At 59.0% G+C, this 23,624-nt stretch overlaps 1 protein-coding gene across 4 annotated transcripts in view; it reads right to left on the reverse strand.

Annotated features, from left to right (window-relative positions):
• The window catches only part of KIAA0930 (KIAA0930 ortholog), a 38,450-nt gene that overhangs the window by 9,846 nt on the left and 4,980 nt on the right, over nt 1–23,624 (reverse strand). For 3 of the 4 annotated variants that reach the window (XR_006959677.1, XR_006959676.1, XM_047064858.1), the window contains exons 2-6: nt 5,967–6,118; nt 2,149–2,274; nt 1,967–2,044; nt 1,511–1,612; nt 120–260 (exon numbers count right to left, since the gene is read on the reverse strand). Coding sequence is in view for 1 of the 4 variants with exons in the window: in XM_047064858.1 (XP_046920814.1) it covers nt 120–260; nt 1,511–1,612; nt 1,967–2,044; nt 2,149–2,274; nt 5,967–6,118 (599 nt within the window). In the remaining 3 variants the exon portion in view is untranslated. Of the gene's footprint in view, nt 1–119; nt 261–1,510; nt 1,613–1,966; nt 2,045–2,148; nt 2,275–5,966; nt 6,119–18,509; nt 18,764–23,624 lie in introns of those variants that run through there. The other variant, XR_006959678.1, reaches the window with a different exon arrangement.

Raw genomic sequence — 23,624 nt, forward strand, 5'->3', positions numbered from 1 at the left:
CAGGCCCCGAAGCACCTAGAGGCGCGCGCGCGGGGCCACAGGTGCGGAGGAGGGGCGGTGACGGCACCAGGCGGAGCCGGACCAGGACAGAGGGGCCGCGGGGCCACCCGCACACGTACTCGGTTGTCATACACCTTCTTGAGTGCCTCGTAGCGGATGGAGCCCTGAAAGATGACACCCTGGAACATGTTGGTTTTGTCACTGGCCACCAGCTCCACACAGACCATCTCTCCTTCCCCCACTGTCATGTCGCTGAACACCTGGGATGGGGCACAGAGGAGGAGAGGGGACAAGGGTCAGCTGCCCACCTCCCAAACCACTGGCTGCCTCCCAGGCCACCACCCCTCCCTTGCCCGGGGCCGCCAGGAGGACTGCTCAGAAGCTCCCATCCGGCAGGGGACACAGATGTCACGCTGTTCGGCCAGGGCCGCAGCCCCGCCCCTGTGGCACAGGGACCAGCACAGGGGCGGCCTAACCATGGCGGGGGGAGCAGGGCCGGTGTCTGGCAGGGGGAGGTTCACGACAGTGACTCTGGGACAGGAAGGGGATGCACCACCCGCTGGCCACTGGGAGGACGATGACGCTCATCGCACGCCCTCACGTGGAGTCGAACGGCGCGCGTGGTCTGTCCGTCCCGCTGTCCAGCATGTCCTTCCCTCTGGCTTCGGGCACCCAGCCCCAGCCGCCCCACCCCTGCCCTCAGGAGCACCCAGAGTGGCCATCCACCTGGGAGACCGGTCCCCAGGGGGCTCTGCATCCTGTCACTGCTCCAGGAGCTGGTGCGCAGACCCGGCTTCCAGGTCACCCAGACTCAGGTTCAAATCTCGGCTGTGCCACGCACGGGCTGTGCGAGCCTAGAGAGGGCACTTCGTCCCCTGAGCCTAACTAAGGTGGTGCTTCAAGGCACCGTGAAATTGAGGTGAGACCCCGCAACATGTGCTCCCTTCTCTGCGAGCCTTCCCTGGGGTCCTGGCCACCTGCAGGCGAGTACAAGCACCTCGGAGGAGGAGAGCAGCTGGGCAGGAGCGGAGTGGGGGCAGGTGCGCCCGGTGCTCCCCGGGTGAGTCACTTTCTGCCGTGCGTCCCAGTTTTCCCAGACTGGCCCAGAAACTTCCGAAGCCCGGCCCCCCTGACGTCTTAGCATCCCAAGGCGGGGAGGCACTTATTTCGAGTTTTCACGGAGACACTAATGACTCCTGCCCGGGCAGCCCTTTTTATAGGCGTTCATGACGCATCTTTCCACCCATGAGCTCGTTTGATCTTCGACCCTGACGGGTAAGGTAAGTAGGACGCGTGATCGTGACGCTCACTTTACAGATGAGAAAACAGGCTCAGGGCTAGGGGGGCCCCCCTGGCCCCAAGTCCAGCACCAGGAAGAGGCGGAGCCGCAGGGGTCGGAGTCGGGACCGCCCTCGCCCGTCTGCAAGCATGTGAGGCCCCAGGGAGGCCAGCTTTCCGCGCCCCTGACCGCGAGCCCGAGGGGAGACACGGCTGGGCGCGTGTGGCTCACCTCCTCGAAGCTGTCGATCATGAAGAAGATGTTGGGGTAGCTGATCTTGGATTCTTCGCCCTTGCTGTCCATGGGGTGTTTACTGGGGGACGCGAACACTTGCTGAAAGGAAGGAGATGTGGAGGGTTGAGCGAGGCCCGACCCCCGCACCCAGGCCCACAGCCACTCGAGGGACAGGTGGCTGTGGTCACGCTGCTCAGGGCCAGGCCAAAGCCAGGTCAGGTCCTACGTCGCTCCGCAAGGAGCTGCTGGGGACGACCTGGTTCTGTGCGCTCCTTGCAGGCGACACAGGACCCCAGGAGCCACATGGCTTTCTGGTCAGAAGTTCACCTCGAGGCAGGGAAGGAGGAGGGGGCGGGTGGTGTCCCCCACCAAAACCCTGAGCGACCAGTGGCTGCCACTTCTGGGCTGCGCTGGCCGTCAGGAGGCCCGCGGGCCCTCAGCCCCACTGCTTACCTGGGACTTCTTCTTATGGATGTGGATGTCCCCCCCATCGGCGCGCGTGCACACGGCGCATGTCACCATGTAGTCCAGCTGGAAGAGAGCGCGCAGGGCGGCATGCGTGGAGGGGTCTGCTGTCCCTCGGGGCCTAGGACAGCCCTCCTCCGGGAGCCCCGCCCCCCACTACACCCCTGTACCTTCTGCAGGATGAGATTCAGGCAGACGCTCTCCTCCCAGTCAATGTCAGGGTCCCCGAGGCCCGGCAGCTTCTTGGAGTCACGCCGGTACACCTCCACGTCCACCTCGGGCTCGGTCTCTGCCGGCTGCGAGGATGGGCACGGATGAGCCTGGCCGTGGCCTCCGGGGCTCTTCCCCCCCACCCCCGCCCCACTACCGGGGGGGGCAGGTGTTCACGCGGACGCGGACTCCAGCGATGCGACCCCCGGGCGGTCAAGAAGTGGGCCTGTGGGGGGGGGGTGTCCCTCGGGCCCTGCAGCAGGACGTGGGGAGCCCAGCCTCCCGTCCCACCCACACGGCTTCCGTGCAACCTGCCTGTAGGGGGCTGTCCACCCTGCCACCCGCCACCACCGGCCGAGTGCCGGAAGCCCCTTCCCCCTCCCCCCCCCCGCGGGTCGCTATGGCAACCGGGTACCAGCTCAGCCGCAGGAAGGGGGAGGGGGTGGACTTGCCGCAGAGAAGCCGCAGCGCGCAGGCGCCGCCGCGGAAGCGCCCACACTGCGCCTGCCCAGCGCTTTCCTCCCTTTCTGTTCCTTTGGGCGGTGGGGGCGGAGGGGCTGCCTGGGAAGGGCTGTCGGCTCTCCCTGTGTGTCCCTCCCTGCCCACCCTGCACCCTTGAGGCCCGCAGGGTCTCCCCACATCGCCGCCCGCCCCCTGCCCTCCCAACACTACACACGCCACCCAGTCCGCTCTGGTAGGTGCTTGGCGCCCCCTCCAGCTCCACGTGTGCTGGTCCCTCCAGTGGGAATGCCCTTGGGCCACCGTGGTCCCCTCACTCTGTCCTACAACGCTGAGGCCAGGTGTCACCGCCTTCTCTTGTGGGCTCCCCCTAACCCCACCCCCGCCCCCCGTTCTTCCCACTACAACAGCACCGACCGCCCTGTGTCCCCGGTTGTGCCGTCTGTGTGTCCCAATAGACTGCAGGCCCCCCCCCCCCCGAGGGCAGGGCCAGGTCTGAGTCACTTCTGTGCTCCCAGTGCGGAGTGGGAGGGGCCTCTGCATTTGCTCACTTTGGTGTTCAATGGAACATTCTAGCAGGGGGGCAGCTGGACTTGCCACATGCTCCCCAAACCTTCCTGAGAGTTTGCACTTGGTCCCCAAACTCCTCAGTCCTGGATCCAAGAAACTTTCCTTCCCACCTCTTCACCTGGCCCCCCTGGGAACATGCCTGGGACCTGGCCTCTCTGTTCTCCCACCTGCCTCCCGGAGAGTTCAAGGCTCGGTAGGGCTGAGAAAACCATCTCTAACCAGAGCTGGGGCCTCCCCCCACCCCAAAATTCAAGGTCCAGCTGCGATCCTTATTATCAGAGCCTCTGATCTGAGCAGGTGGCCTTTGGGAAAAGACTCCCAATGTCTGCAACGTGAACTCCAGCAGAGGCCGGCAGGCCAGAGTGGTGCCGGCTGGAGGGCAGAGGCCACGGCCCTGCAGTCCCCTGGCGGCGTGCCCTTGGGCAGAATGCTCGGTGGTTCCCGTTTCCTCTCAGGTGAGCCTGTGCCCCTGGGCTGCGCTGAGCGACGAAAGCATGCCCACAGTGAGGGTCACAGCCAGTGAGGCTCCCTCGGTGCTCACCACCCTCTCTGCCGGGGGACTCATGTGGTCACGCCATCCCACACGTCTGGTGTCCCGGGTGTGTGCAATCAGAGGACCCTAACCTTAGTGCGCATCTGCCCAGCCCCCTTCCCCGGACAGGCTGAGCCCCGGGGAGGAACTGATCGGCCAGAGTCACATGGCAAGTCACGGGGAGACAAAGCCGGAATGGCGGATCTCCCAGATGCACCCCCCCCAACAGGGCAGGAATGGTGACCCGGGGCTGAGGAGCCCTGGGCCAGGCTCCCGAGGTGCTCAGCTCATGGACCTCTCCACCAATACCTGCCCCCGCCAACTCCACCAACGGGGGCCTTCTCTTCGTCCCTCCCGGAGGGCACCCCCTGCCCCCCTCCTCACCCTGCCGGACTTGGCTCGTCAGGTCCCGGGTCCCCGCTGGCCACGCCCCCTTCTCCTGGGACCCCCATCTCTCCAGCCAGCAGCTCAGGGTCTCCCGCTGGTCCCTCTGGCTTCAGGCTAGCTCAGAGCTCGGCCCCAGGCCCTCTGACCGGCACACCTCAAAGTCTCCCTCCGCTTCCCACACATGCCTACAGCCCCAGGTGTCATCTCAGAGCCAGTGGTCCTGACCCGAGACCCTGTCCCTGGTCTCTCTGCTGACTTTCAGACAGGAGATCACCACCAGAAGACATCGCCGTCTGATGTCCCACGGGCACCTAGCACTCAACCTGCCCCACACTCAACTCCGTCCCCCTGCGTCCCCTCCTGTGACGGCACCGCACTCACCCTGGGCCCAACCAAGTCAGGGACCTGGCCCACATTCAGTCACCTGAAGCCCTGCTAGTTGAGCCCACTTCCTTGGCCTCCCTGCACCCCGCCCACTGACTGCGCCCCTGCGTCCCGACCTGACGTCCGTGCCCCTGCACCTGACCCCCTCCCTCGTTTCTGCTCCAACCCCTCCAGCCCGAGAGCCTGCTAAGTGGCATTCTGACCACACCCCCCTCCTCACTTTATCAGAGCTTCAGGGATCAGCCCCAACTTCTGGCCACGACCTTCAGCCTCCACAAGGTCTGGCCTGCGCCTACCTCGTTTCGTCCCCCACCTGTCTGTGCCCAGGCCGCACGCTACCGCCCACGGCCACCTGAATGCACGGGGCTTTCACGCAGCTGCAGGCCCCCCCTTTGGGCCATCGCCCCTCCTGCTAGGGAACCTCCTTCCACCCTTGCAGACTCACCTCACCCAAGTGGCCTCTGCCGACCACTTCTGCCCCTTCCAGTCACCGGATGTACCGTGTCCCCCGGCTCTGTGTGACGCACTTCCGGGTACACAGCCGGCTGCCGCGCCACGCGGATGCCCAAGGGCCCCGCCCAACCCTGGGTCCTCCTGCGTCGGCTCTCAGGCCGCCAGCACCCAATCACGGCGTCTCCTTTGCAGCAGCCACCAGGCCTGTCCGTTCGCAGAACACCTATGCTGTGAGTGCCACGCTCGCCCAACAGGCACACGGCAGGGAGGGGGCTCCCCGCACTTGACACACGGGCCACAGCTCACAGGCCGCGGCCGAGGGGTCAGAGGCCACTGCACCTGGAGTCAGGGGTCTGTGAGCTCCAGACCCGCCTCCACAGCCCTCCCAGTTTGGGGCAGAAAGGAAAACGACGCATTTCCACGTTTGGCATACAGGTCGCTTAAACATTTTACGAGCTAGCAACGTTTCTGAAAAACAGACAGACATGTGCGAAGTTTGTCTTATAAACTCGTCCACGCGCTTCGGTTTAGTGGAGGGAACGCCCTAGGTGAGTCACGTCGCCTCGGAGCCCTTGGTCTCCCCGTCTGACCTGTCCGGTGGCGGGGAGGACACGACAGGTAACGTGTCTGCTGCACGGTAAGGGCTCAGACCTGCCAGCATCATCTCTGAGCTGCGGCATCCTGCCCGTAGCCAGGGCCGACCCTGGCCCCCAGGGTCAAATCTCTGCTCCGTTGGGAGATGCCGGCCAAATCACCTCGCCTCTGAACCTGCTTCCTCGAAGGTACAGTTGTGATGCAACCTCTGCCCTTCCAGGGTCACGAAGACCAGCGGGCGTGTGTGGCCGTCTCCACGCGGCCCCTGGCACCCAGCAGGTGCTCCGTGGGCATCACTTTCCCCTGATCACCTGCGTGAGGACTGCAGGGAGGCCGACGCGGCTGGCTAAGAGCGGACCCCGCAGGGATGCGGGGCTGGGGCCGGAGGGGCTTGCTCACCTTCCTTCCGTCCACGCTGCCCTCGCTGCCCGCGTATGCCAGCTTCCGGCGCACGTAGAAAAGCATGTCGTCCTGCCGTGGCGCCCACTTCTCCATGAAGTAGGTAGAGAACATCCACGTCCAGAAGACGATGCGGTCATCCTTGAAGCACCCTGCAGCGGGGAGGCCAGAGAAGACTGAGAAAGGACGGGCCAACCCGGCCCTGACGTGTGACCTTGGCCAAGCCTCGTCTCCCCCGCCTTCTCCGCACTCCCAACCCCCAACCTGCATGTCTGCTTGGAAATCTGCTGGAGCTCTCTCTGCGATGCGCTAAGCCCCCTGCTCCCTCACCGCCACCCCCACCCCGGCCAGGGGACCGGGGCTCAGGGACACCTCCCAGCAGGCCCAATGCCTCCACCCAGCAGAGCCCGAGAGCCCCGGCTCCCAGCCCCACAGCCCCGGCGACTCAGCGTGGATGAATCAGCAGCTTCGGAGGGAAGGGAGGCCCTGAGGAGAGTCAGCGTCACCGCTGTCTGGGCTGGGAGCTGACGACGACGGCTCAGGCTCCGGAGGGAGCTCAGGCAGGCTGGCACCACCCTCGGCCAGCATCCCCCACCCCCACCCCAGGCTGCGGCAGTTCCCACGGAGAACCCGACTTAAAGGAACAGCCCCGGCCGCAGGCACAAAGCAGGGAAGGCGTCCACCCCCTCCCTCACCCCTGCACGCAGCGGAGCCTTTCACGCCAGATCTGTTCTTGCCTGATCTTCGGGGGGGGGGGGGGGGGCTCTTTCTTTCATTACAAATACTTTTTCTTCGGGATACATAAATCTGTCATCGTCCTTCCCGCACGAGAAGTCGCCCAAGCGCTCTGGTGGGAAAGACCTGGGTGCCCGCTCCAGCTCTGCCACTTGCTGGGTGACGGCAGGCAGGCTGTTTGGGGCTCTCTGGTCCGTAGGTTCCTCACAGCGAATGTCGACTGACCGAGAGCTGCCCGGGAAGCGGCACATACAGAGCCCGTGCCTGGCGCAGAGCGGGGTCTACGACGGTGGGCTTCCTTCCTTTCTGGGCAGACCCGACGAAATTTCAAGGTACCCGACAGGGCTGCTTCTCACGAACTCAAAAGATGAAACTGTTGCTGGTTTCTTCCTCTCTTTTCCAGAAACTACTCCAGCACTGTGACCTCGTCCTGGGTTTGGGATGCCAGAAAGACCTAATCCCCACCCCTAGAGATGGGGAACCCGAGAGCCGGCCGGTGCCGGCCCCCTCCCCCAACACTGGACTGTGGTCTCCCGTGGGGTCAGCCGTGAGGCTCTGGAAGACTGAATCGCAGAAAACCCCGGGCTTTTGTTCATTTCAGCCACACCGAGACCAAAGAACCGGGGCTCCAAACCAGCCTCTGCCCTCTGCCAGGCCGCCGCCCGCAGTCTGTGGCCCACCCACTCCCATGCCCTGCTTGGCTCCCAGAGGGAGGAAGACAGAAGGGGCCTTCTGATCGGGGGTCCGGGTCAGGGAGCCTGCCCGTCGGCCCCAGGCTCACCGGCACCAGGTGGCACCAAGCCCACCGGGTGTCATCGCTGCTTTGAAATTCCCACCACGCCGACCTCAGGCACTACGGGTGCCCTGCGGAGGCGAGGGGAGGCGCCCCGTCAGCCCTGGAAAACTCCCCAGAAGCAACTCTGGCCGTGAGTTGCTGGAGTCGCGGCTCAAAACCCCGCCACCTGCCACGGAGAGACAGAAGCTGGCTGTCAGCGTCCTTCCGCGGGGGATCCCTTTCGTTGTGCTGACACAAGTCACCCGGCAGTGACCCGGTGCCAGCTGGGCACCCAGTCAGTGTCAGGGATGACGAGCAGGCCACCGGCTGTGATTCGTGACGCGCCTGCCACCTGTGGGTCGTGGGCGAGGAGCCCCACGTGGGGGAGCCCTTCAGCAGTCACAGCGCCCTGTCTTCACCGCCCACCGCACAGGAGAAGAAACCCACCGTCGGGAGGTTCAAGGACCCTCTCAAGTTCACAGTTAGAAGCTGATGCAGCCGCAGACCCCTCGGACCCGCACTCAGGCTCTTGACAAACGCCCCCGCGCTATGCTGGGCAACCTGGCGGAACGAAGGACCCGGATGCCCGGTGAACAGCTGTCGCGCCCGAGGAGCGCAGAGGACGGAAGGCTTCCCGGGCGGGGGATGGAGTCTGGCCTCAGGAGCAAAGTTCCGGGGGTGGCGCAAAACAAGCACCCGTTTGCCCTCGATAGAGGGGCGCAGCGGGGGCCAGGCGAGGGGGCCCCCGTTTCCCTGCTTCACGGCGCTAAAAACACTCTGGTCGCACCCCGTCCACCCCGGCCCTGCAGTAAAGTCCGCAGGCCCCGGAGCCTGAAGCAGACGGCCGGCTAGTAGTTCACGCCTCGTACGAAGGCTCGGCCCAAAGCCCACCCTTCCGGGGTCCCCCACTTTCCTCCGGCCACACCCAAACCTCTCGGAGGGGACGGTGCTGGGCCCGGCACGCAAATGCCCCCCACCAAACCCCCAGCAGCCTGGTGGCCGGCAGCGGTCTGTGGGTGCCACGTGCCCAGCCGTCCCCCTTCTCCCCCCAACCCCCAACCCCAGCGAGCGCCACCTCTGCTGGGACACGGCAGCTGCCACTTGCACTCCCCCCTCCCCCCCGCCAACAGCCCACGGGATCTTTACTGAAGGATCTCTTCCTGCCCCCCTTGGAACCTTCCCCCGGAATTCAGAACAAAACCTAGAGTTCCCACAACCCCGCGGTGACAGTCCCGCCCCTGCCCGGCGCCAGCCCACGCCTCCACCTGTCTGCCCTGGGACCCCTGTCCAGGCAGGTCCTCGCTGCATTCCGGTTACGGCTGAAATGCTGCCTCATCACGGAGCCTCTCCTGACCCCGTGTTACTAACGTGCCCTCAGGGTTCTTCCTGTCATACCACATCTTATTTACTGCATCACGACCATCCTGCCCCCGGTGTCTGCACTTCTGTCCTCCACTGTAGGAACGCATCCCGGGAGCAGGGACGTCGTCTGGGTCACCACGGTCACCGCCAGATCTCGGAGCCCAGGAAAGAGCTGAGGACACAGGAGGCGCTCAATAAATGCTGGCAAAATTAATGGCTCATCCCAACCTCACAGGCTCAGTGAGGTGGGCAACTCGCCCTGGTGCCCACAGCAGGGAAGTGGCCCAGTCAGGACCCTCCGGCTGAAGCCCGGGCCACCTTCCGTCAGCCACAGGTCCCGGACTTAACAAGCCCCAGAGAAGCCGCACTTGCTGGGCTCCCCAGGGCCCAAAGCAATGACTCCATGGTGGAAGCAGGACGAGTGTGTGGGGCGGGTAGGCCTACTGTGTGCACCGAGCAGGTGCGATGGGAGAGAAGAGGAGAGGGCTGACCCTCGCCCAGCCTGCCACCAGGCGCCTGGCACGTGCAAGTTAGGAGACGCAGCGCCGATCTCTGAACGGAACAAGGGGCTTCGAAATTCGGTCTACGCCACGGATGCCATTAACATTATCTTAACGTTAATCTAATCATTAACGTTATCTTAGTACCAACCCAACAAGCCCCGCAGGAAGAAACTCAAACTGTCAGGGAAAGCCCCGCACACCTCACTCTAACACAAGGTGAAGAAGGTCCCACCGGGAGGCGGGAGAGGTGTTCAAGTCAAAGAACCACCAGGACAGCCGCCAGAAGGGGGCCACGGGCGACACGGCAGTGGCGCAGACCCCCAGACCATCTCCACCCCCCGGGACGCTCAAAGTCAAAGAGCAGGAAGAGGAATCACAAAGGTCAAGAGCTGTCCTCCGGAACGCTTGAAACTGCCCTCGTGTCCCAGAGTAGCAAAACGAAAATCAAAGGGAACTCGAAAACCAGGAGACAGAAATCCTCAGTCGAGCAACAGACGTCCGTAATATAGAAGGAACTCACATCACAGAAGTTACGGAAGGAAATGCCTAAGACCCTAACAGCTACATGGGCGAAACACCCAAAGAGGTAGCATAACCAGTTAACAAAAATGTGGGAAAACATTAATCACACTGGTAATGAAAAATCCATGACAAAGAACGAGCTGTCGTTCTTAAGAGGGCGGGGTTGGTATTTACAAAAATCCCACTTACAAAAACTGGCGGGGTCTTACAAACATACGTGTTTGCCACCGACTGAGCCCTTCCTAGGTACTCACCCAAGAGATGAGACGTGTCTACGTAAACACCGGGCCACAGATATTCCTAGAAGCTTTATTCGTGACAGCCCCAAACTGGAGACCAGGAAAACGGACCCACGTGACACAGCCAGTCAGTGGCCTATTACTGAAAGTAAAAACAAACTCTGACCCACACAATGCTAGGGATGAATCTCCAGACCTGCCGAAGACAAGCGTAGACGGCTACGCGGGTTTCTGCCTGCAGGGACAAGCAGCAAACGGCCAGTGTCCCCACACGTTCTGCCTCTCGTGGTGGTGGCTCCCCAGGTACGCGCAGCCACGAACCCCATCGGGGCTTCCGCTTTACACACGTGCAGTTTGTTTTACGTGAATTAGGCCCCAGTAACGTCAATAAAAAGTTGTAGCGGGTCCAGGATGGCGTGTAATCCGACGTTCGGGGAAGAGCCCAGGGCTTCGGCCGCAGACACGCTGCCCAGAGCTGGGGGGGGCCACAAGGAAGTACCAGAAGCAAACAACGAGAGTGACGGGAGCTGCTGGACCCGATAGGGACTATCTTTTCCCTTCTGCTTTTATTTCATTTCCAGTATTGTCAACAGGAAGAGGACACCCCCTTTTCCCGTGAAGGTACAACTTTTGGTGAATGTCATAGGGCTGATGAGAGAGAGAGAATGGACGGGGGTGGAGAAGGGACCCCCCCCTCCCCCCGCCAGTCTTCGGAGACCTCGCGCTCCAAGTCCAAAGCTAGGGTCGAGAGTCCAGACTGGGCGAGAATTCTGGCTCCTGGAGGCACCGCGCGGTGTCAGAATTTGCAGGCACGCCCAAGTTCAGGTCCCAGCTCTACTCCCCACTAGCCAGGCAGCCAATTCACGCAACCTCTCTGAACCTCAGTGACTCGTCCGTAAGATGGGTCTCACCTGCCACCCTCCCGGAACTGACGGTGAGGACGGGGTGAGAGGCCAACAGAGCGTCCTTTGCAAGCTCTAAAGTTCCATCCACACATGGGTTCGTGGGGACCCTCTGCGCTGCTGCTTTGCACATCTCTCTCAGCAACGTGGCCTTTCCCGAGGCCTGCCCAGCAAGAGATCCCCTGGGTCACTAGTCAGGCAGCTGCCACTCCAGCAGGGAGCTCCCTCACCTGCAACACTCTCCCCGTCCCTGTGTCCCTGTCTCCTTCGCCAGCGGGTTTTCAGGACCCTTGAACCCAGTGGAGGGACTTATGGGAGACAGGCAGCCCCTGATGCTGGGCCACTCACCCGGGCAACACTGCAGACAGCCCCCCCGCCCGAGGGCCACCTCCCCTGCTGGCCTGGGGTCCTAAAGCAGCATCTTTTAAATTTTTTGTTTAACGTTTATTCATTTTTGAGGGACAGAGACAGAGCGTGAGTGGGGGAGGGGCAGAGAGAGAGGGAGACACAGAATTTGAAACAGGCTCCAGGCTCTGAGCTGTCAGCACACAGCCCAACGCGGGGCTCGAACTCACGGACAGTGAGACCATGACCTGAACCGAAGTCAGATGCCCAACTGACAGAGCCACCCGGGCGCCCCGTTATGTTCTTTAAAGTAGCCAGAAACACGGGGTTGGCCATGTCACGCCAGCACGCGGTCAGTGGGGTCACCCAGCGTGGGGTCAGCGGGGTCACACTGTCACCCCAGCATGGGGTTGGCAGGGCCACACCAGCGCTCCTAAGGGGCTACCCACCCAGTTAGGTTCCGCAAGCCTCTGGAGACACTGTCGTCCACCAATCAACACGCAACCTTGTTTTATGTGTGTTTGTTTCAGGACACCTGATTTGATACATTGTCGATTCGTCAACACCGAACGCAGGCCAACAGCACAGTAACTTGCGCCTGAGCGAAGCTCACTTAACACACAGACCTCCACAAGGGCCCGTCACAGCCTTCTCATGCCTGGGACCAGACAGACCGAAGCATTATGCTTGGGGTTGCTTTATTTGTTATTTTTATTTTTTGAGATGGGGGCGCACGTGAACGAGGGGCAGAGAGAGAGAGAGAGAGAGAGAGAGAAGTGGGGCTCACTGGGAGCAGGGCTCGAGCTCACGAACCATGAGATCACGACCTGAGCTGAAGTCAGATGCTCAACCGACTGAGCCACCCGGGCGCCCCTTGGTGTTGTTTTCAACAGCAAAATCACCAACACAAAGCACAAAAATGCAGAATACAGGCACTAAATCGACCGCAAAAGGACACTCGTGTACCGTATGAGCTGAGACAAGGCAGAAGCAGAATGTCACCTTGTTCGACCTCAGGGGGGAGGTAACCTGCACCCGTCAGGCAACTCAAACTTTTCACCACTGTGCGCATGTCTGCAATTAATCACAAAAGCACCGTAAGTACCGATTTGGTGGCCACCAATAAATTTTAGCAAGCAGGTGAATTTCCAAATACCGATCCATGAATAATGACGATGGGCCATATGGGAAGAACTCATAGCCGTCAGCTCCCAAGGGGTCCAACTGTTTCCCCTGCCTCCGGCAAATTATTGTCCACTGACCAGACCTTTGAAAAATCGTGAATTAGATTTTGGGAGGCATTCCTTGAAATCACCCCCGTCCACTTTAAGACCATTAAACCACGTGGCTTAATAAGCAAGCCGTTGTAACAACACCCCGAGTAAAACACTCACAGCCATTAAAAATGAGAACCGTGTATTACAACAGAGAAAACTGTCCGAGAGCCACTTCTAAAAAAGGTACTTCGAGTAGCAGGCCAAGAGATGTTTTTGAGAGGGCAATTCTACCAGAGCCTCAAGAAACAGCTAGTTCCAGTGCGACTCATACATTTTTAGAGCCTAAGAAATCTGCAAATTCTTTTTAACAAGGCAGCATAATGTTGATTCCAAAAATAGTGCATGCATATACATGCGCATGCAGGAAGGCACAGGCTTGTGGACAGCGACACAAAAATCTTCGAAGCAATATTAAAAAGTATATGCCATTTCCAAGCAGGATTTAATCTAATACAAAAACGGTCCCATATTAGGAAATCCATCCATATATGCACTATATATTGACAGATCAAAAATAATAATAATAATAACACGTGATCATTTCCATGGTTCTGAGAAAACATTCAGTAAAATACAATACCCTTTTTGATTTAAAAAAAAATTTCTCAGGACGCCTGGGTGGCGCAGTCGGTTAAGCGTCCGACTTCAGCCAGGTCACGATCTCGCGGTCCGTGAGTTCGAGCCCCGCGTCAGGCTCTGGGCTGATGGCTCAGAGCCTGGAGCCTGTTTCCGATTCTGTGTCTCCCTCTCTCTCTGCCCCTCCCCCGTTCATGCTCTGTCTCTCTCTGTCCCAAAAATAAATAAACGTTGAAAAAAAAAAAAATTAAAAAAAAAAAAAATTTCTCAGGACGCCTGGGTGGCTCTGTTGGTTGGGCGACCAACTTCGGCTCAGGTCATGATCTCACAGTCTGTGAGTTCGAGCCCCGTGTCGGGCTCTGTGCTGACAGCTCGGAGCCTGGGGCCTGCTTCGGGTTCTGTGCCTCCCCACCTCTTGGCCCCTCTCCTGCTCATGCTCTGTGTCTCTCTCTGTCTCTCAATACATAATAAACGTTAAAAAAAATTTTAATTCTCCATAAAATAGGAATGAATGAGTAGATCCTTAAACATGGTCTACAGCTCAAGTAGAAAAAGTTGGAGACAAATTAAGTATTATCACAATCCAGTATAATTAGGTACTAGATAAGATACTAGACACTGCAATTAGACAACCAAAATATTAAGAATAGAAATCGTGAAAGTCCAGTAAAATTATCATGACTGACAGATGACATTATACCTGACTTGGAAAATGCAAAACACTCAACTGAAAAATGATTCAAACACTAGAAGTCATAAGTATAAATCCAGGCAGAAGGTGTAACGGGAAGAAATGCTCCGTTCAGAGTTTTTTTCAAAGACTTGAATAATTGACAGGTTTGCTGAGATCTTAGCTGGGAATATTCAAATCACAGAGGGAGCGACTTGGTAATCTAACATGAGCCAACAGAAAATGCCAAGAGAATGTGTCCGAATTAGCGCGAACGGCCAGGACACTTCGGGAAGAACCATGTGGGGACAGAGTTCCTATCGTTGTTAAAAACCACACCGGAAAAAGCTAAAAACCCTCAGGCACTACTAACAGCCCCAACCACCCATCATCACCCTTTGGTGTTGCCCGGGGCCGTGGGGTGCCTTCGTCCGCCTCGCGCAGGTCTACCTGCAGGACTGAAACTGACCAGCGAGGTCAAGAACAGAGGAGAGAGCGGGGACCTGTTAACCCACAGACTTGTGGCAAATACAACGTCGAGGCTCACAGGATGCTAGAAAACAAACCGAGAAACGTCCCGGCCCTGCATCACCTTCCGGCTACCGTCTCAACCAGAAGCTGACTCCAACAAAAACTTTTCCATCATTTTCTTGGGCAGGTTTGTTAATGTACACATTTGTTCGTTTCTACCATTGCTTCCTTTGTTTTCCCTGCCACTGTGACTTTGTATCATTTCATGGATTCCATCTTCTCACAAACCTGGGATCCAACCATCTCTCAGGAACCACTGTTCCACCCGGGCCCAAGCCACCATCGCCTGCCGGCCTTCGTTACTGGTACGGCTTTCTAACTGGTCCTGTGAAATCAGTTCTTGTCCCTTCCCTGCTTAAAATCCTCCCTGCGGGGGATACTTCCTCCGAATCTCCATCAGGTGCTTCCTGGCCTCCCTCCAACACCTCACTCAAACACCTACCTTCTCGGGGAAGCCTTTCCAAACCCTTGACCCGACTAAAACCTGCAAACCCCACCCCGACATCTCCTCTCCAGCTTCCTGAACCTGGCACTGTAGCACATCATCCATATTCTACCTATGTATTTACTTTGCTCTCAGCCTCTCCTTAGGACAGGAGTCAACACACTTTCCCTGAAAAGGTCCAGACAGAAAATACTTTAGCTTCTGCAGACCATATGGTCCTGTCTCAACTATAAAATCACCCAGAGCGACATGTGAAGAAATGGGCATGGCTATGTTCGAACACAAGTTTATTTACACAAAAACAGGCATCAGGCCAGAACTGGCCCACGCTTTGCCAACACCTGCCCCTAGGAGGACAGAGATGCCCCACGAGAACGTAAGCTCCGTGAAGGTATGAATATTTTTCCCCTGTGATCATACTGTTCGCGGCTGCATGCTTAGTCCCTAGAAGAGTGCTCAGCCTACGGGAAGCAATAAATATTGGCTAACTGAATAAGCAAGTGACATGAACGAACTGGTTAGTGAAAGCAACACGGTGATAGCACTTAGCAGACAGATCAAGGGAAGAACACAGAAAGCAAACACGGAAAAAACACACCGGAATTTAGTTTATGTAAACATGGCGTTTCAAACCAGCAGGCTGGAGACGGACTCTTCAGCAACTGGTCTTGGGGCAACTGGCAGGCTAAGGAAAAAGAACGAGGCTGGGTCTGTGCTCAACCAAAATAAACTCCAGAAGATCAAAGCTTTTAATGTTAAAAGTAAAATCGTAAAAAAAAATCAATAAATTAACTGTGAGAGCATTTTTTTTATTCTCAGAGATGAAAAAGCCTCTCTAAATAGACCGCATAAGATTTCAAAGAAAAGATTAATCAAACTACATAAAAATAAAATATTTCTATGGGGGGACAAAAAAGCACCACATGCATCATAAACAAAAGAAAACACACACCAGAAAAATTACTGGAACTCTTTTTTTTTAATTTTTTAATGTTTATTTATTTTTGAGAGAGTGAGCGTTGGGGGCGGGGGGGGGGGCAGAAAGAGAGGGAGACACAGAATCCAAAGCAGGCTCCGCTCTGTCAGCACAGAGTCCAATGTGGGGCTCGAACTCACGACCTGGGAGATCATGACCTGAGCTGAAATGAGACGCTTGACCGACTGAGCCACCAGGCGCCCCGAAATTACTGGACCGCTTAACTGAGGTTGATTTTCCCTAATAAATAACAAGTTTCACCTAATGCACACAAAATGAAACAGGATGCAAAGCAAAGGCAGATCCAAACGGCGAGGGGGAGATTCAAACGTGAAAACAGGCTCCACTTACACAATTACAGGAATGTCACATGAAAACCACAAACGTCTACTTTTCGCCTCTCCGATCTACAAAAATCTAAACACCTGACAACACCCCCGGGTGAAGGCGATGCCGAGGAACAGGACTTCGCGTCCGGCAGCAGAAGGGGAACGGGTAACGATCTCCGCGGACACGGCGGGGGACAAAAACCACAAATGCTCATACCTTCCACCCAGCAATTCTCCTCCCGAGGGTTTGCCCCAAATAATGTAACTAATTGTAGCCCTTTGCGAAATACTGGAATGGTCCCCTCAACAGGGAAGTCACGACAGAGGCCAGAGATCGTTTACAGAGTGGGCTGCGACGCGGCTCTTCCACGAGAAGGGAAAGAGCTCTACCTGTGCCAGTGAGGAAAGGTCTCTAGGATAAAGTGAGCAGCAAAGCAGCCCGAGGGGTCCCCCCTGCTAACGGGACAGCCGGCGGCGACCGAACGCTGGCGCTCCGAGGCACAGGAGGGCGGGCGCCGGGCTCCAGCGGTTCTGGCCGGTGCCTGGCAGACCCCAGGCCCCTGTTTTCCACCTGTAAAACCACAGTAAGAATGGAAACCACCTCTCGGGGTTGCTGGGGGTTTTAATGAGCGGATACACGGGAAGCCCTCCCCAGGACGCTGGCGGGTGAGCAAGCGTTATTCACGCCCTCGCTGGTGCCACCACGGCGTCCCAAGACGGGCTACAGAGAAAAGGGCCTTCTTCACGATGACTCTCCTCATACCCTTCGAGTTCAGTGCCCTGAGCGTGTTCTGTTCTCAAAGTCACAGAAGGGGCGCCTGGGTGGCTCATTCGGTTAGATGTCTGACTCTGGGTTTCGGCTCAGGCCAGGACCTCATGGTTTGTGAGATCGAGTCCCACTTCGGGCTCTGAGCTGAGAGCGCAGAGCCTGCTTGGGATTCTCTCTCTCCCTCTCCCTCTCCCTCTTCCCCTCCCCCCCTCACAAATAAGCAAATGAATAAGCCTAAGACAGACTGAAGGAAGGAAACCAAAGGCCCACGGTGGTTCGTGTTCAGAGTGCTGGAATGACTCTTCCTGGTTGTCACATACTCTGTCGTATATTTATAAACACTTCTGAACTGAAATAACACCGAGGGTTCACCGAGTGCCGGGCACTGTGCTGAATACTTGTATTGCCGACGTTAACACTGTGTGAAGCAGGTTTTATTTACCAGTGAAGACACGGTTGTCCAAGGTCACTCCCATCCACACCTTGTTTAATCTGGAGCCAAAAGGCATGGGGTGCCACTCGTAGGGGCTGGATGCTCAGTGCGGGGTGTGGGGCGGCCCCTGCCCCCCGGAGCATCAGGGGAGGGAGGATTTATCCACAACTCACCCACGCGCGCGCGCACATATACACACACACACACACACACACACAAGTGGTAATACCGCCTCGGTAAGGGTCAGGAGCACTAGGGAGGCTCCCCCGAGGAGAGATTTCATGTGAGGGCTCAAACCTACAGGTTAAGTGGGCGAGGGCAGGGGAAGAACATTCAAGGCCCCCCTGTGGGCGATGCCCGGTGAGGCCGGCTGGGGAAGGGGCCCAGGGGTAAAGACGCCCAGTGGGAGCCAGAGCTGGAGAGGATCCCACTGAATGGGGCCTCCACGCTGGCAGGGGCCAGGGGAGCCCTGAAGGGTTGGGCGGGGAGGGAGTGGGGCGGAGTCTGTCTGCTGTGGGGAGGGGCCTCCTGAGAGCACGCCTCTGCTCCGCCTGGCCCCCTCCCAAAGATGGGAGGTCAACTAGCCTCTTTGGGGAGAGTCCCAGGGAGACCTTGGCCCCTGGCCACCCCCACACCCCTGCAGCCGGGGCGGGATGAATAGGCCTCTGTGGCCCCTCAATAGGCCTTTCACCAACTCGTGCCTCTCAGTGCTCCTAGAGGGCTGAAGACCCTGCCTCGGGGCACAGAAGACAAACAAAGGAGCTGCGGGGGCGCCCGGCTGTGGTGACGAGGCCCTTGGAAGGGGAAGCACTGGTCAGACGGGTCCCCACGTGAGGGATCCCACGGGCCTGGCCAGTCCTCAGGGAAGCATGGGGTTTCGGTGATGCAAGGTGGCCAGATCGGGTGGGGCCCCACACCCCTGCCCGGTTCCCCGTCCTCCTCACCATATGAGCCAGGCCCTCCAGACAGCCCCCCCAAAGTCTGCAGTGTGGTCCCCCGCCCTTCCTCCCTGGCCAAACTCCAACGTAGCCTCAGCCCGCCAGTCCCCCCACCGTAGGGTCTCTGCCCCCGGCCGTGCTGGTCTCAAGCCTGTCTGTGCTGACACCGCAGCTGTCACCTCCCCCCACCGCCCCAGGCCACCTGCACCCGAGCACCTGATCCCTTCCGCCTCCGATGCACACTCCAGCTCAGACACCCTGTGAGGAAAAGTCACTGCTTCCATTCAGCTGATGAGGACCGTGAAGCTCGCAGCTCGAGTCACCCGTCTGACGTCAAGTTCCAAGTAGGCGGCAGGACCAGACTCCTGCCCGGGGCTGCCTTCCGAGCCGCGCTCCTAGCTCTAGGCCACGGCCTCGGCACGCCGGCTCCACACACCTGCCTGGGTGTCCCTCCCCTCCAGGACGAGACACCTTGCTGGCAGGATGACCCAGTACCCAGCACAGGGTGGGGCCCCAGCAGGCACCAGCGAAGGCTGAACAAATAAATACGTCACGATGACCGACCTCCGGCTTCCGGCTGGCTCAGAGGACAGACACCACGGAAGGAAGCGTTGACGCTCGCCCAGAGCCTCCACCAGCAAGCGCTTTACTCCCGACCCCTTCTCACACATGCACGGCGCCGTGAAATCCTCGAAGCGCGTTTACAACCCTCCGTCACATCCGGGATCTCCCGAATGACCCGCTTCGCGGTGCGGGAAACAGAGGCACCTGACCCAGGTTACCCAGAAGGGCCATAATGGGCCTTGGGCCTTGGGACTGGAATCCATGCCAGGGCGGATCAGCACCGGCTCCGAGAGCGGGCTCTGCATGAGGCCCCGGGCATAGTGAAAAATAAACCCTGACCCTGACCGCCAGGTCGCTCTCACGGGGCAGGGCGTCCGCCCGAGGGGTCCTTGGCCCGAGGTTCCCAAAAGCGATCCTCCGGACTCTCCAGAACGGCAGCGCCTGCAAATGCCCCGCGGCCACTGTCACTCAACGCCACACCTCACTCCCCACAAACTGCTCCCAGATACCTCAATCCTGCCGGAGCACTTATGGCCCAAGAGTAGCCGCACATTCAAAGCTCTATCTCCTGTGAGCTCGTCATTGCTGTGGCCTTGTTCGAACTCCTGACTCACTGCTTCGCTCTGACACATTAAAACAGAGCCTATGAGACAAGCTGCGGCTCTGCAGGGTCACCGAGGCTCCCAGACACACGCACAAGGTGCCCCATCCCAGACCGGAGCTGTGACCGGCCACCCTCGCGCCCACCTGCGCCCCACCCCGCTGCCTGGGCAGGAGACCACTTGCTCGTGGCCCTGGCCACGGCCCAGGGCCCCACCTCCACAGGCTACCTGGGTGGGGGCAGGTCACAGAGCCCCAGAGGCCTAGGTCGGCCCTGCAAGGCGTCCACAGCCCGCCCGCTCCAAGCACTGTATCCCTGCGAACACACAGCCTGGCGAGAGGGACTCAAGGCCACATGATGGCATCCATTCTGCGCACCGATGCCAACGTCCCCTAGCGCACGGACGCGCCCAACGCACCCTCCCCAGCCCCCCGGGGGGGCCTGCTCCCCCCCCCCCCGGGTCTGGGTCACGGCCCTCAGCCGCACAGCCGCGTGCTCAGGAGGGGCCAGTCCCACATCCGTCTCCGTGTCGCGATCCCCTTCCCCTCACTGTGGAAACCAGGCGGCCCGGCTCCTGCTCACACACCAGACCGGGCGAGGCCACTGGGTGAGTGGGTGCCAAACGCCTCCCCTTGGGGAGACGGCGCGTCCGAGCGCGAGAGCGCACAGGCCACAGCCTCGAGTCCCGCCCTCGCTGCTCCGCGACCTCTCTGGGCCTCGCCGTTTTCACCTGCCAATGGGGTGAACACCCCTCGCCACAGGGTTGTGCGGGGCCACCCTCTGCGGGAGCAAGCGGGCTTCGTGGCCTCCCCGGCGGGCTCCCGGGCGCAGCGCCTCTGCGCAGACAGGCCCGCACCCCTGCGCCCTGCAGCTGCGCGGAGCCCCGCCGCGTGGGGGCCGCTCCCCTCCTCCTGGGGTCGGGAGGAATCTGGAATCGGGCAGGTGGCACCGTGTTGGCATCACCCAGGGAGGCCCCGCAAACGCAGCTGGGGACCTGCTGGTCATGAAGGCTGCAGCCTGAGGGCGAGGCCGGGGCCCCGGGTGGCAGAAGGACAGGGTCCTCGTTTCCGCCTTGTTGGGGGGTGGGATCCGTGACGCTTCCCATTTCTGCCTCTTCCCATCTCATTCCTGCCGTCCTGAGCCACGGCACCCCAGTGGCACCGAGCTCCCTGAGGCGGTGTCAGTGGCCCTGCTCGGTTTCAGGCAGTGGCGTTGCGGCCTGGTGAACACACGTCCGGGCGCTGCGGGCTGAGAACGCTGCTCCAGGTCAACCTTCCTTCCCTCATTTGATGCAAGAGGAAACTGAGAGCCAGAGGGGAGAAGGGCCTTGCCCACAGTCTGGATTCGACCCCGGGCTCTGTCGCCTGTCACAGGCAGCCTCCGTGACACTCTCCGACACTCTGGGTCTGGAGGCTGACCTCTGCCCTAGGTGGAGGCACAACAAAATCGGTCCTACCCTGCCAGGAGAACAGAGAGCCGCAGTGGTTTCCCCAAAGCAGCACAGCACTTCGGAAAAATTAAATTCTGAATCTTCTCTGCCCTCTTCCCCACTTTTGGTCTCTGCCAGGCAGACAGTTCCGTGAGGAAGGCCCACTCAAGGGACACCCCTCCCCAGCACCCCTTGGATACCTATCCATCCACCCATCACCCACACCACCTCCACCACCCCCTCCCTGGGCTGGTCAGCCCACCTTCAGCTGCCACAGCACTGACAACCCAGGAGGGAAGGGAGGCCTGGCAGGGCGGGGGCGAGGGAGGGGAGGCCACACACAGAGCAGGGAGAGCAGCGGCACGGGACTGGTGGGACTGGCGGAGTGGCAGGGGCACTGATCCTGTCAAGGGGTCAGGAAGTGGCCGGAGAGCCACCCCCCCCACCACCAAGGGCCACAGAGAGGCGCAGATCTCCAGCAGACAGGGTGAGGCCAGACCCAGGCAGAGGGAGCGTTTCCCTCCTCCGCGAGGGAGGGAGAGGATCCTGCCTCCGCACTGTCTTAAGAAACCCAAGTCTAAAAGGCGTTTTTCAAGATTTTTCAAAGCACATCCAAAAGCAAAGGAGTTTTACCTGAAAGATAAACAGGAACAACAACTCCACCAACAAGACAAAAACCTGAAAACTAAGCCCCCTCTTCTCTGCTTTGCCAACAGACATTTTTCAAGTATTTGCTGGTCGTTCAAGGGAGGGAAATATATATGTATATATATATTTTTTTTTTAATTTGTTTAAATGTTTATTCATTCTTGAGAGAGAGACAGAGAGACAGAGAGAGACAGAGCATGAGTGGGGGAGGGGCAGAGAGAGAGGGAGACACAGAATCCGAAGCAGGCTCCAGGCTCCGAGCTGTCAGCACAGAGCCCGACGCGGGGCTCGAACCCGCGAACCGTGAGACCGTGACCTGAACCGAAGTCGGACGCTCAACCGACTGAGCCACCCAGGCGCCCCTATATTCTTTTAAAAACTCAAGCTGGCCGGATGTTTGTCTCATGTCATGTCAGACACGGGACTCCCTTCTACTTATTTTTTTTTTTCAAAGTTTCTTTACTTATTCTGAGAGAGAGAATCCCAAGCAGGCTCCACACCGGCAACGCAGAGCCCTACTTGGGGCTCGAACTCAAGAACCGTGAGATCATGACCTGAGCCGAAAGCAAGGGTCAGACGCTTAACCGACTGAGCCACTCGGGCGCCCCAGGACTCCCTTTTTAAAAGGAGGGGGTCCCTCTCTAACTGAGCTGATGCTCCTGCCGCCCAGCCTGGGCTGGGCAAAGGCTCCTTCCAAGCTGGGTGGCCCCCGACCTTGGCCCCCACCGCTGCGGGCTCAACTCCAGCCGCTCCAACCCCTTACCTGTAGGTCCAAAAGCAACATCCCAGCCCCCGTCTGTAGCCGACGGGGGCCCTGAAAGGGGTGCACTTGAGCTTCTCCCCCTCACACGTCCTGGCCCTGTCACTGCAAACGGAAGATAAGGGAGCCTCTGCCTCTGCCCTGTCGCTAATCAGCTCTCTCTCTCACCTGTGCGGGGGGCTACAGGTGGGTCAGATCAGGCACCCTGCCCCTTGTGGTCCACCTGTGGCGGGGTCCTCTCTGAGCCTCACCCCGCTGTCTGTGCAGACACAGGGTCGGGCCGGTGGACTTCCGGATCCTTCCTGTCCATCCGGCTTCCCCAGGCCGGGCTGTGACCCACAGGACGTTCTGCTGCCTGAGCCCAAACCAGGAGGCCGGCTGAAAACCTGGATCCAAGCTAAGTTTCCCACGAGGTAAGACCAATCCGGGAAACGAGGGCACAGCCACCCAATGACCCTGCGGTCGTTGCGACGGTGTTTCGTTTGAACAACACGGAAGATGCTTCAGGAGTTTTGAGTAAGAAAGCGTGACTAGGAAACTTTGTGTCTGGAATGTCGAGTATTCCTTAAGAAGGCTTTAGAAGGATTGGAAAGCAAGCCTTTGCAAAGTTAACGGTCGTCTCTGCACGATTGGAACTGTGATTTTTTTTTCCCATCCTCTTAAATTTTCCAGTTTCTGTAATGTGCGTGGAACACTTTTTCGATGGAAAAAAAATTTTTGGTTTTGGGCGTCTGATGCTGTTTTTTTAACAAGTATCCTGTGTGCGGAGTCTCCTGAGTGGCCTCACGGCTCAGCGGGTATTCCCGAGGCTTCCAGGCTCAGGGAAGGAGGCAAATATGGCCATGAGGGGCCACGGCACCCACCCTGGGCAGGCCACACAACCTCTCACACTCTTGCCTTGCAGAGACAGCCCTGCAGATGTGACCCTTGGTCTCCTCATTTATTTATTTATTTTTAATGTGTATTTATTTTTGAAAGAGAGAGAGTGCACGCGCACAGGTGGGGGAGGGGCGGGGGGGAAACAGAGGATCCAAAGTGGGCTCTGTGCTGACAGCAGCGAGCCCGATGTGGGGCTCGAACTCATGAACCGCGAGATCATGACCTGAGCCAAAATCGGACGCTCCACCGACTGAGCCCTCAGGTGCCCCTTGCCTGGTCTCTGAAGTGTGAGGTCCAAAGTCCTCAGGTTTCCCTGAAAGGACACAGAGTCCCTGCCTCAGGAGAGACCACAGGGCGGCCTCCTCCAGCCCCAGAAACGGACAGAGGCCGGAACCCACAGGCCTTAAAAATAGGCCCGGGAACTGAAAGAGGCACCGCTCACCACGCCAA

This window comes from Lynx rufus, unplaced genomic scaffold (assembly GCF_022079265.1).
Source record: "Lynx rufus isolate CCGP_SWC_20201006 ecotype Redwood Valley unplaced genomic scaffold, mLynRuf1.p SCAF_7, whole genome shotgun sequence".
In the NCBI taxonomy this organism is placed as follows: domain Eukaryota; kingdom Metazoa; phylum Chordata; class Mammalia; order Carnivora; family Felidae; genus Lynx; species Lynx rufus.